This window comes from Oncorhynchus nerka, linkage group LG2 (assembly GCF_034236695.1).
Source record: "Oncorhynchus nerka isolate Pitt River linkage group LG2, Oner_Uvic_2.0, whole genome shotgun sequence".
Lineage (NCBI taxonomy): Eukaryota > Metazoa > Chordata > Actinopteri > Salmoniformes > Salmonidae > Oncorhynchus > Oncorhynchus nerka.
Genome location: NC_088397.1, coordinates 97,509,646 through 97,522,572, shown reverse-complemented (window position 1 = coordinate 97,522,572; position 12,927 = coordinate 97,509,646). Strand labels below are relative to the sequence as shown.

The 12,927-nt window shown below is 51.5% G+C and overlaps 1 protein-coding gene across 2 annotated transcripts in view; it reads left to right on the top strand.

Annotated features, from left to right (window-relative positions):
* Positions 1 to 12,927, top strand: part of LOC115122192 (5-aminolevulinate synthase, non-specific, mitochondrial-like) — a 31,807-nt gene that overhangs the window by 6,770 nt on the left and 12,110 nt on the right. For both annotated transcript variants that reach the window (XM_029651384.2, XM_029651383.2), the window contains exons 3-6: positions 1 to 63; positions 3,797 to 3,934; positions 9,621 to 9,840; positions 10,307 to 10,491. The exon at positions 1 to 63 is cut by the window's left edge. In XM_029651384.2, the coding sequence (XP_029507244.1) occupies positions 1 to 63; positions 3,797 to 3,934; positions 9,621 to 9,840; positions 10,307 to 10,491 (606 nt within the window). The remainder of the gene's footprint in view (positions 64 to 3,796; positions 3,935 to 9,620; positions 9,841 to 10,306; positions 10,492 to 12,927) is intronic.

Genomic DNA, 12,927 nt, shown 5'->3' with positions numbered 1-12,927 from the left:
TGGTGCGCCAGGCCAGCCTCCAGCTGCAGGAGGACGTGCAGGAGGTCCGCACCGTTCAGAAAGGTAAACGAGGGGTTAAACTACCTGGAGCTTTGTTCCTTTGTTGCAGGGGTCGGTACTTCAGAGGGTCCGCGGACAGATGTAAACATGATTTTTTTAAATGAACATTACTAACAGATTTTAAATACATTTTGGACAAGGGGTCTGTGGAATCGGTTTAGAGAGTATAGTACAATGTCAAACTATTCATCCACAGTACTCTGTTCTTAACCCTGGGCAACATGGGCCTGGGAGGCTCACTGGGATATTAGTATCCACTACAGTACTCTGTTCTTAACCCTGGGCAACATGGGCCTGGGAGGCTCACTGGGATATTAGTATCCACTGCAGTACTCAATACTGATATATTTTTTACTTAAATGCACTGTAATTTGAGCTTTAAAACTGAAACGTTTTCTCCCTGCCTCATTGCAAAATGTGTAGAATTGCAGGAATTTAGCTTAAACTGTTAAATATTCTCTCCAATTCCAAGAGTCGGGTTTTTTAAATCTTGCTTCCCAGGGCCCAAGACTTGGTTCGTCCATGTATGCTTTTTAATTTTAATTTATTTTTATCTCACTCGAGTTGTGTTCGGATTAAGTGTTGTCCCTGATAAAATTGATATCACAAAAAAGGGGTCCCTGGCCCCAAACATTTGGAGAACCCCTCCTTTATTGATACAGATGGAGTATATGGGGGCTCCTGAGTGGCACAGCGGTCTGAGGCACTGCATCTCCGTGCTAGAGGCGTCACTACAGACCCTGGTGAATATCTGTCAGGAGCTCTACCGGGGCAGTCCCGTTAGTTCTCTTGTATACTGCAGACAAGTTATATTTGCATAATTTAACATTTGCTTCGTTCATGTGACGACCAATAGTGGTTCATAACATGTGACAGACCAACACCTCACTAGGCATCTTCTCTCTAAGCTGAGACTATGAAACTGAGATCCCTTTCTCTAAATACGTTTCTGGGCGAGAGATTGTTCAATCTTTCACTTGCGTGAACACAGAAATTGGGTTATTAACAAACATTTCCATCACAAGATGTATTTTCTAATTTCCTTTTTCTAGAAGAAAAAAAGAAACGCACACCTATTTAGACGAGGTGCTGGCTAGCGGAGTAGAAAACTTAAAAATGAAGGAGAGCCGCACGCTCTAGGAGCTCAGATGCAAAAAAAATAATTTACCAACGTTTTGACAGCCAATGGATGAAGACAGCTTGGCTGTCGAAACGTTGGTAAATTATTATTTTTTCCATCTGAGCTCCTAGACTGTGCGGCTCTCCTTTTTTTTCTAATTTCCTCCTTCCCCATTGGAGGACCAGCTGCCTATTAAAACATGTCTGTGTTCAGTACTTAACCTAATGGGACGTTCAGTGGAACGGAAACGGAGCTGTACTGAACGACCAGCTGAAACGGGAAGGAGTTGGTTGTGGGTTCAAATTCCACCACTGACCCTTTTTTTAGTGTGATATCTTAAATACGTCACTCATTGCTTCAAGCCACACCCACCGAACGGACCAAAACTTATCTGTCGGTTCAAGAACGTTTTTGGGGAGAACTTGTCGTGCCGCAAACGTCCAAGCGAACTTAACGCACCCCTTTGATTCCATGACATTACTGTTCAGCGCATAGCAATTAAGATATTACACTAATATTATATGCAAATCTACGGTCCTGTCTTAACTGTTCAGCCTCATACCGGTCTCCCCTTGGACATTTGCAGAACGACACGTTGTCAGACCCTGGTCGGTATTGAGGGCGGGCCCTGGTCTGTATTGAGGGCGGGCCCTGGTCTGTATTGAGGGCGGGTTCCGGTCGGTATTGAGGGCGGGTCCCGGTCGGTATTGAGGGCGGGCCCTGGTCTGTATTGAGGGCGGGCCCTGGTCTGTATTGAGGGCGGGTTCCGGTCGGTATTGAGGGCGGGTCCCGGTCGGTATTGAGGGCGGGTCCCGGTCGGTATTGAGGGCGCTGGAGGAAGTATTGAAGGACAGAGGAGGAGATGGAAATGTACAGTGTCTCCTCAGATGTGACCCCAGCACTATACCTCTCTGTCTCCTCAGATGTGACCCCAGCCCTATACCTCTCTGTCTCCTCAGATGTGACCCCAGCACTATACCTCTCTCTCTTCCCCAGATGTGACCCCAGCACTATACCTCTCTGTCTCCTCAGATGTGACCCCAGCACTATACCTCTCTGTCTCCTCAGATGTGACCCCAGCACTATACCTCTCTGTCTCCTCAGATGTGACCCCAGCCCTATACCTCTCTGTCTCCTCAGATGTGACCCCAGCACTATACCTCTCTGTCTCCTCAGATGTGACCCCAGCCCTATACCTCTCTGTCTCCTCAGATGTGACCCCAGCCCTATACCTCTCTGTCTCCTCAGATGTGACCCCAGCACTATACCTCTCTGTCTCCTCAGATGTGACCCCAGCACTATACCTCTCTGTCTCCTCAGATGTGACCCCAGCACTATACCTCTCTGTCTCCTCAGATGTGACCCCAGCACTATACCTCTCTGTCTCCTCAGATGTGACCCCAGCCCTATACCTCTCTGTCTCCTCAGATGTGACCCCAGCACTATACCTCTCTCTCTTCCCCAGATGTGACCCCAGCACTATACCTCTCTGTCTCCTCAGATGTGACCCCAGCACTATACCTCTCTGTCTCCTCAGATGTGACCCCAGCACTATACCTCTCTGTCTCCTCAGATGTGACCCCAGCACTATACCTCTCTGTCTCCTCAGATGTGACCCTAGCACTATACCTCTCTCTCTTCCCCAGATGTGACCCCAGCCCTATACCTCTCTGTCTCCTCAGATGTGACCCCAGCACTATACCTCTCTGTCTCCCCAGATGTGACCCCAGCACTATACCTCTCTGTCTCCTCAGATGTGACCCCAGCACTATACCTCTCTGTCTCCTCAGATGTGACCCCTGCACTATACCTCTCTGTCTCCTCAGATGTGACCCCAGCCCTATACCTCTCTGTCTCCTCAGATGTGACCCCAGCACTATACCTCTCTGTCTCCTCAGATGTGACCCCAGCACTATACCTCTCTGTCTCCTCAGATGTGACCCCAGCACTATACCTCTCTGTCTCCTCAGATGTGACCCCAGCACTATACCTCTCTGTCTCCTCAGATGTGACCCCAGCCCTATACCTCTCTGTCTCCTCAGATGTGACCCCAGCCCTATACCTCTCTGTCTCCCCAGATGTGACCCCAGCACTATACCTCTCTGTCTCCTCAGATGTGACCCCAGCACTATACCTCTCTGTCTCCTCAGATGTGACCCCAGCCCTATACCTCTCTGTCTCCTCAGATGTGACCCCAGCCCTATACCTCTCTGTCTCCTCAGATGTGACCCCAGCCCTATACCTCTCTGTCTCCTCAGATGTGACCCCAGCACTATACCTCTCTGTCTCCTCAGATGTGACCCCAGCACTATACCTCTCTGTCTCCTCAGATGTGACCCCAGCACTATACCTCTCTGTCTCCTCAGATGTGACCCCAGCACTATACCTCTCTGTCTCCTCAGATGTGACCCCAGCCCTATACCTCTCTGTCTCCTCAGATGTGACCCCAGCCCTATACCTCTCTGTCTCCTCAGATGTGACCCCAGCCCTATACCTCTCTGTCTCCTCAGATGTGACCCCAGCACTATACCTCTGTCTCCTCAGATGTGACCCCAGCACTATACCTCTCTGTCTCCTCAGATGTGACCCCAGCACTATACCTCTCTGTCTCCTCAGATGTGACCCCAGCCCAGGCTCTGGCCAGTAGTTCCTCCTCAAAGTCTGGAGGTCTTACCCGAACCGATCTGATGAAGAAGCTGCTGAATCAACGTCCAACCAGGGTGTCCCATTTACTGCAGGAGAACATGCCCAGCTGTGAGTCACATGACCAGACTATTCAAACCAAACTTTATTGTCCTTGTCGTAGAGACTCATTTTAAATGAATGAGTTCTAATTTAAATGAAAAACGTTGTCATTGTGTAGCCGTGAACATACAAGGTAGAGTATACAGTCAGTTGATAAAACATTAGGAACACCTCATATTTGAGTGGCACATAAGGGCTGTCTCCTATTGTAACCGATGACCCACGGTTATCTCCTCCTATGCTCTCTGGACATGTTCGTATTACCCAACTCACTCATGATCATCGGGTCCTAATGGCCTGGTACTCTGGGGCTCTATTGTCCCCCTCTCTGGGGCTCTATTGTCCCCCTCTCTGGGGCTCTATTTGTCCCCCTCTCTGGGGCTCTATTTGTCCCCCTCTCTGGGGCTCTATTTGTCCCCCTCTCTGGGGCTCTATTTGTCCCCTCTCTGGGGCTCTATTTGTCCCCTCTCTGGGGCTCTATTTGTCCCCCTCTCTGGGGCTCTATTTGTCCCCTCTCTGGGGCTCTATTTGTCCCCTCTCTGGGGCTCTATTGTCCCCTCTCTGGGACTCTATTTGCCCCCTCTCTGGGGCTCTATTGTCCCCTCTCTGGGACTCTATTTGCCCCCTCTCTGGGGCTCTATTTGCCCCCTCTCTGGGGCTCTATTGCCCCCTCTCTGGGGCTCTATTGCCCCCTCTCTGGGGCTCTATTGCCCCCTCTCTGGGACTCTATTTGCCCCCTCTCTGGGGCTCTATTTGCCCCCTCTCTGGGGCTCTATTGCCCCCTCTCTGGGGCTCTATTGTCCCCTCTCTGAGGCTCTATTGCCCCCTCTCTGGGGCTCTATTTGCCCCCTCTCTGGGGCTCTATTGCCCCCTCTCTGAGGCTCTATTGTCCCCTCTCTGAGGCTCTATTGCCCCCTCTCTGGGGCTCTATTTGCCCCCTCTCTGGGGCTCTATTGTCCCCTCTCTGGGGCTCTATTTGCCCCCTCTCTGGGGCTCTATTGTCCCCTCTCTGAGGCGCTATTGCCCCCTCTCTGGGGCTCTATTTGCCCCCTCTCTGGGGCTCTATTGCCCCCTCTCTGGGGCTCTATTGTCCCCTCTCTGAGGCTCTATTGCCCCCTCTCTGGGGCTCTATTTGCCCCCTCTCTGGGGCTCTATTGCCCCCTCTCTGGGGCTCTATTGCCCCCTCTCTGGGGCTCTATTGTCCCCTCTCTGAGGCTCTATTGCCCCCTCTCTGGGGCTCTATTTGCCCCCTCTCTGGGGCTCTATTGTCCCCTCTCTGAGGCTCTATTGCCCCCTCTCTGGGGCTCTATTTGCCCCCTCTCTGGGGCTCTATTGCCCCCTCTCTGGGGCTCTATTTGCCCCCTCTCTGGGGCTCTATTGCCCCCTCTCTGGGGCTCTATTGTCCCCTCTCTGGGGCTCTATTGCCCCCTCTCTGGGGCTCTATTGCCCCCTCTCTGGGACTCTATTGTGCCTTTTATATACAATACATACTTCGACCGCATATTACACACAGCAGAATTTTTATTTATATTTTTTATGATTTGATGTCAAATGAAACCTATTTAACCACAGAATATAACGCCACTGTACATTTCCATCTCCTCCTCTTCCTCTGTCCTTCAATACTTCCTCCAGCACACAGAAAGAGGGTCTGACAACAGTTTTTAATAAAAAAATATGTTTAGTTGGGAAAACATGTTCCCAAAACACGATTGGTTTCACAAATTAAGCACTGGGTAGCTGCAGGAACGGGGTTGGAGAACCCAGGGTACACAGAGTACTGGGTAGCTGCAGGAACGGGGTTGGAGAGCCCAGGGTATACAGAGTACTGGGTAGCAGGAACAGGGTTGGAGAGCCCATTGTATACAGAGTACTGGGTAGCTACAGGAACAGGGTTGGAGAGCCCAGGGTATACAGAGTACTGGGTAGCTGCAGGAACAGGGTTGGAGAGCCCAGGGTATACAGAGTACTGGGTAGCTGCAGGAACAGGGTTGGAGAGCCCAGGGTATACAGAGTACTGGGTAGCTGCAGGAACAGGGTTGGAGAGCCCAGGGTATACAGAGTACTGGGTAGCTGCAGGAACAGGGTTGGAGAGCCCAGGGTATACAGAGTACTGGGTAGCTGCAGGAACAGGGTTGGAGAGCCCAGGGTATACAGAGTACTGGGTAGCTGCAGGAACAGGGTTGGAGAGCCCAGGGTATACGGAGTACTGGGTAGCTGCAGGAACAGGGTTGGAGAGCCCAGGGTATACAGAGTACTGGGTAGCTGCAGGAACAGGGTTGGAGAGCCCAGGGTATACAGAGTACTGGGTAGCTGCAGGAACAGGGTTGGAGAGCCCAGGGTATACAGAGTACTGGGTAGCTGCAGGAACAGGGTTGGAGAGCCCAGGGTATACAGAGTACTGGGTAGCTTCAGGAACAGGGTTGGAGAGCCCATGGTATACAGAGTACTGGGTAGCAGGAACAGGGTTGGAGAGCCCATGGTATACAGAGTACTGGGTAGCTACAGGAACAGGGTTGGAGAGCCCAGGGTATACGGAGTACTGGGTAGCTGCAGGAACAGGGTTGGAGAGCCCAGGGTATACAGAGTACTGGGTAGCTGCAGGAACGGGGTTGGAGAGCCCATGGTATACAGAGTACTGGGTAGCTGCAGGAACAGGGTTGGAGAGCCCAGGGTATACAGAGGACTGGGTAGCTACAGGAACAGGGTTGGAGAGCCCAGGGTATACGGAGTACTGGGTAGCTGCAGGAACAGGGTTGGAGAGCCCAGGGTATACAGAGTACTGGGTAGCTGCAGGAACAGTGTTGGAGAGCCCAGGGTATACAGAGTACTGGGTAGCTTCAGGAACAGGGTTGGAGAGCCCATGGTATACGGAGTACTGGGTAGCTGCAGGAACAGGGTTGGAGAGCCCAGGGTATACAGAGTACTGGGTAGCTGCAGGAACAGTGTTGGAGAGCCCAGGGTATACAGAGTACTGGGTAGCTGCAGGAACAGGGTTGGAGAGCCCAGGGTATACAGAGTACTGGGTAGCTGCAGGAACAGGGTTGGAGAGCCCAGGGTATACAGAGTACTGGGTAGCTGCAGGAACAGGGTTGGAGAGCCCAGGGTATACAGAGTACTGGGTAGCTGCAGGAACGGGGAACACTTTCCATATTAAGACGATAATTAATTGATCTGTGAAAATATTATGTTCCCCAGCAAGAACAGTTGCTCAAATAGAAGAGGGAACTAACAGAGTCACTGACAACAACCAGAACCAACCAGGTGGGGTTTTAGGAGGGGTTCTGAAAGACACTCATGGGGGATTCCACTGGAAGTTGACTAGCAACAACTGGGACCTAAAAGACACACATCATGAGACCCACTAAGAAGCAAACCAAAGAAACCCACACCAAACTTGGACAGGAAGCAAACCAAAAAATGGAGCAAAATGAAAACAGGAAAGATCAGTTAAAGGAATGTTTTTCTAGAAATCAACTAGGGAGAGACAACAAAAGGAGTTAACCCTTCACATCTCATTAGTCAGTAACGCATTCTGACTAACGAGGTGACCAACCAGCACAGGAGTAACACATTCTGACTAACGAGGTGACCAACCAGCACAGGAGTAACACATACTGACTAACGAGGTGACCAACCAGCACAGGAGTAACACATACTGACTAACGAGGTGACCAACCAGCACAGGAGTAACACATACTGACTAACGAGGTGACCAACCAGCACAGGAGTAACACATACTGACTAACGAGGTGACCAACCAGCACAGGAGTAACACATACTGACTAACGAGGTGACCAACCAGCACAGGAGTAACACATACTGACTAACGAGGTGACCAACCAGCACAGGAGTAACACATACTGACTAAAGAGGTGACCAACCAGCACAGGAGTAACACATACTGACTAACGAGGTGACCAACCAGCACAGGAGTAACACATACTGACTAACGAGGTGACCAACCAGCACAGGAGTAACACATACTGACTAACGAGGTGACCAACCAGCACAGGAGTAACACATACTGACTAACGAGGTGACCAACCAGCACAGGAGTAACACATACTGACTAAAGATGTGACCAACCAGCACAGGAGTAACACATACTGACTAACGAGGTGACCAACCAGCACAGGAGTAACACATACTGACTAACGAGGTCACCAACCAGCACAGGAGTAACACATACTGACTAACGAGGTGACCAACCAGCACAGGAGTAACACATACTGACTAACGAGGTGACCAACCAGCACATGAGTAACACATACTGACTAACGAGGTGACCAACCAGCACAGGAGTAACACATACTGACTAACGAGGTGACCAACCAGCACAGGAGTAACACATACTGACTAACGAGGTGACCAACCAGCACAGGAGTAACACATACTGACTAACGAGGTGACCAACCAGCACAGGAGTAACACATACTGACTAACGAGGTGACTAACCAGCACAGGAGTAACACATACTGACTAACGAGGTGACCAACCAGCACAGGAGTAACACATACTGACTAACGAGGTGACCAACCAGCACAGGAGTAACATAGTGACTAACGAGGTCACACCATAATGACATCACAATACCCCATAATGACATCACAATACCCCATAATGACATCACAATATCCCAAAATTACATCACAATATCCCAAAATGACATCACAATACCCCATAATGACATCACAATACCCCATAATGACATCACAATACCCTATAATGACAAAGCGAAAACCATTTTAATAGATATATTTGCAAATGTATTAAATAAACATACCTTATCCAAATAAGGTATGTAGACCCTTTTGAGGTGACTCAATTGAGCTCAGGTGCATCCCGTTTCCACTGATCGTCCTGGGATGTGAGTCCACCTGTGGTAAATTAAATTCATTGGACATGATTTGGAAAACACACCTGTCTTTTATAAGGTCCCACAGTTGACAGTGCATGTCAGAGTAAAAACTTAGCTATGAGGTCGCAAGGCTTAAAAAATCCTTATTTAACACGTCTCTTTCCCTTCATCTACACTGATTAACCAGGTCTCCTCCCCTTTAACCAGGTCTCCTCCCCTTTAACCAGGTCTCCTCCCCTTTAACCAGGTCTCCTCCCCTTTAACCAGGTCTCCTCCCCTTTAACCACGTCTCCTCCCCTTTAACCAGGTCTCCTCCCCTTTAACCACGTCTCTTTCCCTTCATCTACACTGATTAACCAGGTCTCCTCCCCTTTAACCAGGTCTCCTCCCCTTTAACCAGGTCTCCTCCCCTTTATCTACACTGATTTTCAAGTGGATTAAACAAGTGACATCACTAAAGGATCATATCTTTAACCTGTATTCACGGGGTTGGAATACAGGTTAAAGCCATGACAGACTGACCCGGTCAGTCTGTCATGGAAAGAGCAGTAGTCACACACACACACACACACAACAAGTATCTCCTAGCTCTGTTATCAATAAAACCCAGGGTGTACATTTCTCCTATTACTTCCCAGTTTAGGTTACACACACACACACACACACCTATGAAACAGAATAAAACCGAAAGACTGCCCCCGTTCAAAGTGTCCTGAAAGAGGATAGCGTTAAGCATGTTCTCTCTTGTCTTTTATTAAAACGGCGACACCTCAATGTGATCTTTACCTTCTCTAATCATGTTTGCTTCCTTTTTGTTTTGTCTCCTCCCTGCAGTCTCTAACTTCCGCTACGATGAGTTCTTTGAGAGGAAGATTGAGGATAAGAAGAGTGATCACACGTACCGTGTCTTTAAGACGGTTAACCGGCGAGCCACGGACTTCCCCATGGGTGACGACTACACCGATTCCCTTAGCGACAGGAGAGACGTGTCTGTGTGGTGCTCCAATGACTACCTGGGCATGAGCAGACACCCGCGGGTCGTCAACTCCATCACGTAAGTAGCCGGACAACTGGCGATGAGTTTGGTAGTTGGACGGATCGATAAATGAAGACCCAGACGGGTGTTGCTCAGTATGGCTATATAAAAGGGGCTGTTTTGATTTCCCATTGAAACTGAGAATTAGCTTCCCCCCCCCACACAGATACGAGTACCTCCACAGTTTTTTTTAACTCTTTCAGAAACATTTGTTCTTGTTACCTACTGAACACAACCATGGATAGATCAAGGGGCTATATTTCTCCCTGAGGAGACGGGACTAAACTGGTAGCTTCATGAAGAACCATCCATTGGCCTAGATGCCCACACAGAGCTGTTAACGACCCAGGGAAGGTGTCTACCTGGTTAATTGGCCAGTTCACTATTGTTTCCTGTTTGTCTGGTGTTCTTGACAGAGAGACGTTGGGTTGTCATGGTTTCCCGAGGATTTTGTTTTACCGTTGTTGTTGACTGTTGTTTCCAGGGAGACGTTGCGTAAGCACGGCAGTGGGGCTGGAGGAACCAGGAACATTTCTGGGACCAGTAAGTTCCATGTGGAACTGGAACAGGAACTAGCAGACCTCCACAGGAAGGACGCTGCGCTACTCTTCACTTCCTGCTTCGTAGCCAATGACTCCACCCTGTTCACCCTGGCCAAGATGATACCAGGTAAGCATATCACCTTATCTGTACTGAACTAACAGACATTGGCCTGCCTCTACGACCAGCTAATCCCCTCACCTGACCTGAACTAACAGACATTGGCCTGCCTCTACAACCAGGTAATCCCCTCACCTGACCTGAACTAACAGACATTGGCCTGCCTCTACGACCAGGTAATCCCCTCACCTGACCTGAACTAACAGACATTGGCCTGCCTCTACGACCAGGTAATCCCCTCACCTGACCTGAACTAACAGACATTGGCCTGCCTCTACGACCAGGTAATCCCCTCACCTGACCTGAACTAACAGACATTGGCCTGCCTCTACGACCAGGTAATCCCCTCACCTGACCTGAACTAACAGACATTGGCCTGCCTCTACGACCAGGTAATCCCCTCACCTGACCTGAACTAACAGACATTGGCCTGCCTCTACGACCAGGTAATCCCCTCTGGGGTGGTTGAGCGGTCCCCTCTGGGGCGGTTGAGCGGTCCCCTCTGGGGCGGTTGAGCGGTCCCCTCTGGGGCGGTTGAACGGTCCCCTCTGGTGCGGTTGAGCGGTCCCCTCTGGGGCGGTTGAGCGGTCCCCTCTGGGCCGGTTGAGCGGTCCCCTCTGGGCCGGTTGAGCGGTCCCCTCTGGGCCGGTTGAGCGGTCCCCTCTGGGCCCGTTGAGCGGTCCCCTCTGGGCCGGTTGAGCGGTCCCCTCTGGGCCCGTTGAGCGGTCTCCTCTAGCCCCGTTGAGCGGTCCCCTCTGGGCCCGTTGAGCGGTCCCCTCTGGGCCGGTTGAGCGGTCCCCTCTGGGCCGGTTGAGCGGTCCCCTCTGGGCCCGTTGAGCGGTCCCCTCTGGGCCCGTTGAGCGGTCCCCTCTGGGCCGGTTGAGCGGTCCCCTCTGGGCCCGTTGAGCGGTCCCCTCTGGGCCCGTTGAGCGGTCCCCTCTGGGCCGGTTGAGCGGTCCCCTCTGGGCCCGTTGAGCGGTCCCCTCTGGGCCCGTTGAGCGGTCCCCTCTGGGCCCGTTGAGCGGTCCCCTCTGGGCCGGTTGAGCGGTCCCCTCTGGGCCGGTTGAGCGGTCCCCTCTGGGCCCGTTGAGCGGTCCCCTCTGGGCCCGTTGAGCGGTCCCCTCTGGGCCCGTTGAGCGGTCCCCTCTGGGCCGGTTGAGCGGTCCCCTCTGGGGCGGTTGAGCGGTCTCCTCTAGCCCCGTTGAGCGGTCTCCTCTAGACCAGGTAGTTGTGGATTCAAGCTGTTGTACTTCCTGCTCCATGTTGTGTCTCTGTGGACCATAGAGCTGAATTGTCTGTCGGCAAAGTCACCTAGGTAAAATAGGGTTAGTAATTATATCATACTGCATATTAATCTGGGTTATCAGGATCCTAAACAGGCTTTTATTATCCTTCTCACACGAGAGATTGTCAAGATGATCTCCTGAATAAACAAAAGATGGAAAATTAATTAATCTGTGCCATGGCTTTGAGGAGGGCTGCTTTGAGGAGGGCTGCTTTGAGGAGGGCTGCTTTGAGGAGGGCTGCTTTGAGGAGGGCTGCTTTGAGGAGGGCTGCTTTGAGGAGGGCTGCTTTGAAGAGGGCTGCTTTGAGGAGGGCTGCTTTGAGGAGAGCTGCTTTGAGGAGAGCTGCTTTGAGGAGGGCTGCTTTGAGGAGGGCTGCTTTGAAGAGGGCTGCTTTGAGGAGGGCTGCTTTGAAGAGGGCTGCTTTGAAGAGGGCTGCTTTGAGGAGGGCTGCTTTGAGGAGGGCTGCTTTGAGGAGGGCTGCTTTGAGGAGGGCTGCTTTGAGGAGGGCTGCTTTGAGGATTGAGGAGGGCTGCTTTGAGGAGGGCTGCTTTGAAGAGAGCTGCTTTGAAGAGGGCTGCTTTGAAGAGAGCTGCTTTGAGGAGGGCTGCTTTGAGGAGGGCTGCTTTGAGGAGGGCTGCTTTGAGGAGGGCTGCTTTGAGGAGGGCTGCTTTGAAGAGAGCTGCTTTGAGGAGGGCTGCTTTGAGGAGGGCTGCTTTGAGGAGGGCTGCTTTGAGGAGGGCTGCTTTGAGGAGGGCTGCTTTGAAGAGAGCTGCTTTGAGGAGGGCTGCTTTGAGGAGGGCTGCTTTGAGGAGGGCTGCTTTGAGGAGGGCTGCTTTGAGGAGGGCTGCTTTGAAGAGGGCTGCTTTGAAGAGAGCTGCTTTGAGGAGGGCTGCTTTGAGGAGGGCTGCTTTGAGGAGGGCTGCTTTGAGGAGGGCTGCTTTGAGGAGGGCTGCTTTGAAGAGAGCTGCTTTGAGGAGGGCTGCTTTGAGGAGGGCTGCTTTGAGGAGGGCTGCTTTGAGGAGGGCTGCTTTGAGGAGAGCTGCTTTGAGGAGGGCTGCTTTGAGGAGGGCTGCTTTGAGGAGGGCTGCTTTGAGGAGGGCTGCTTTGAGGAGGGCTGCTTTGAGGAGGGCTGCTTTGAAGAGGGCTGCTTTGAAGAGAG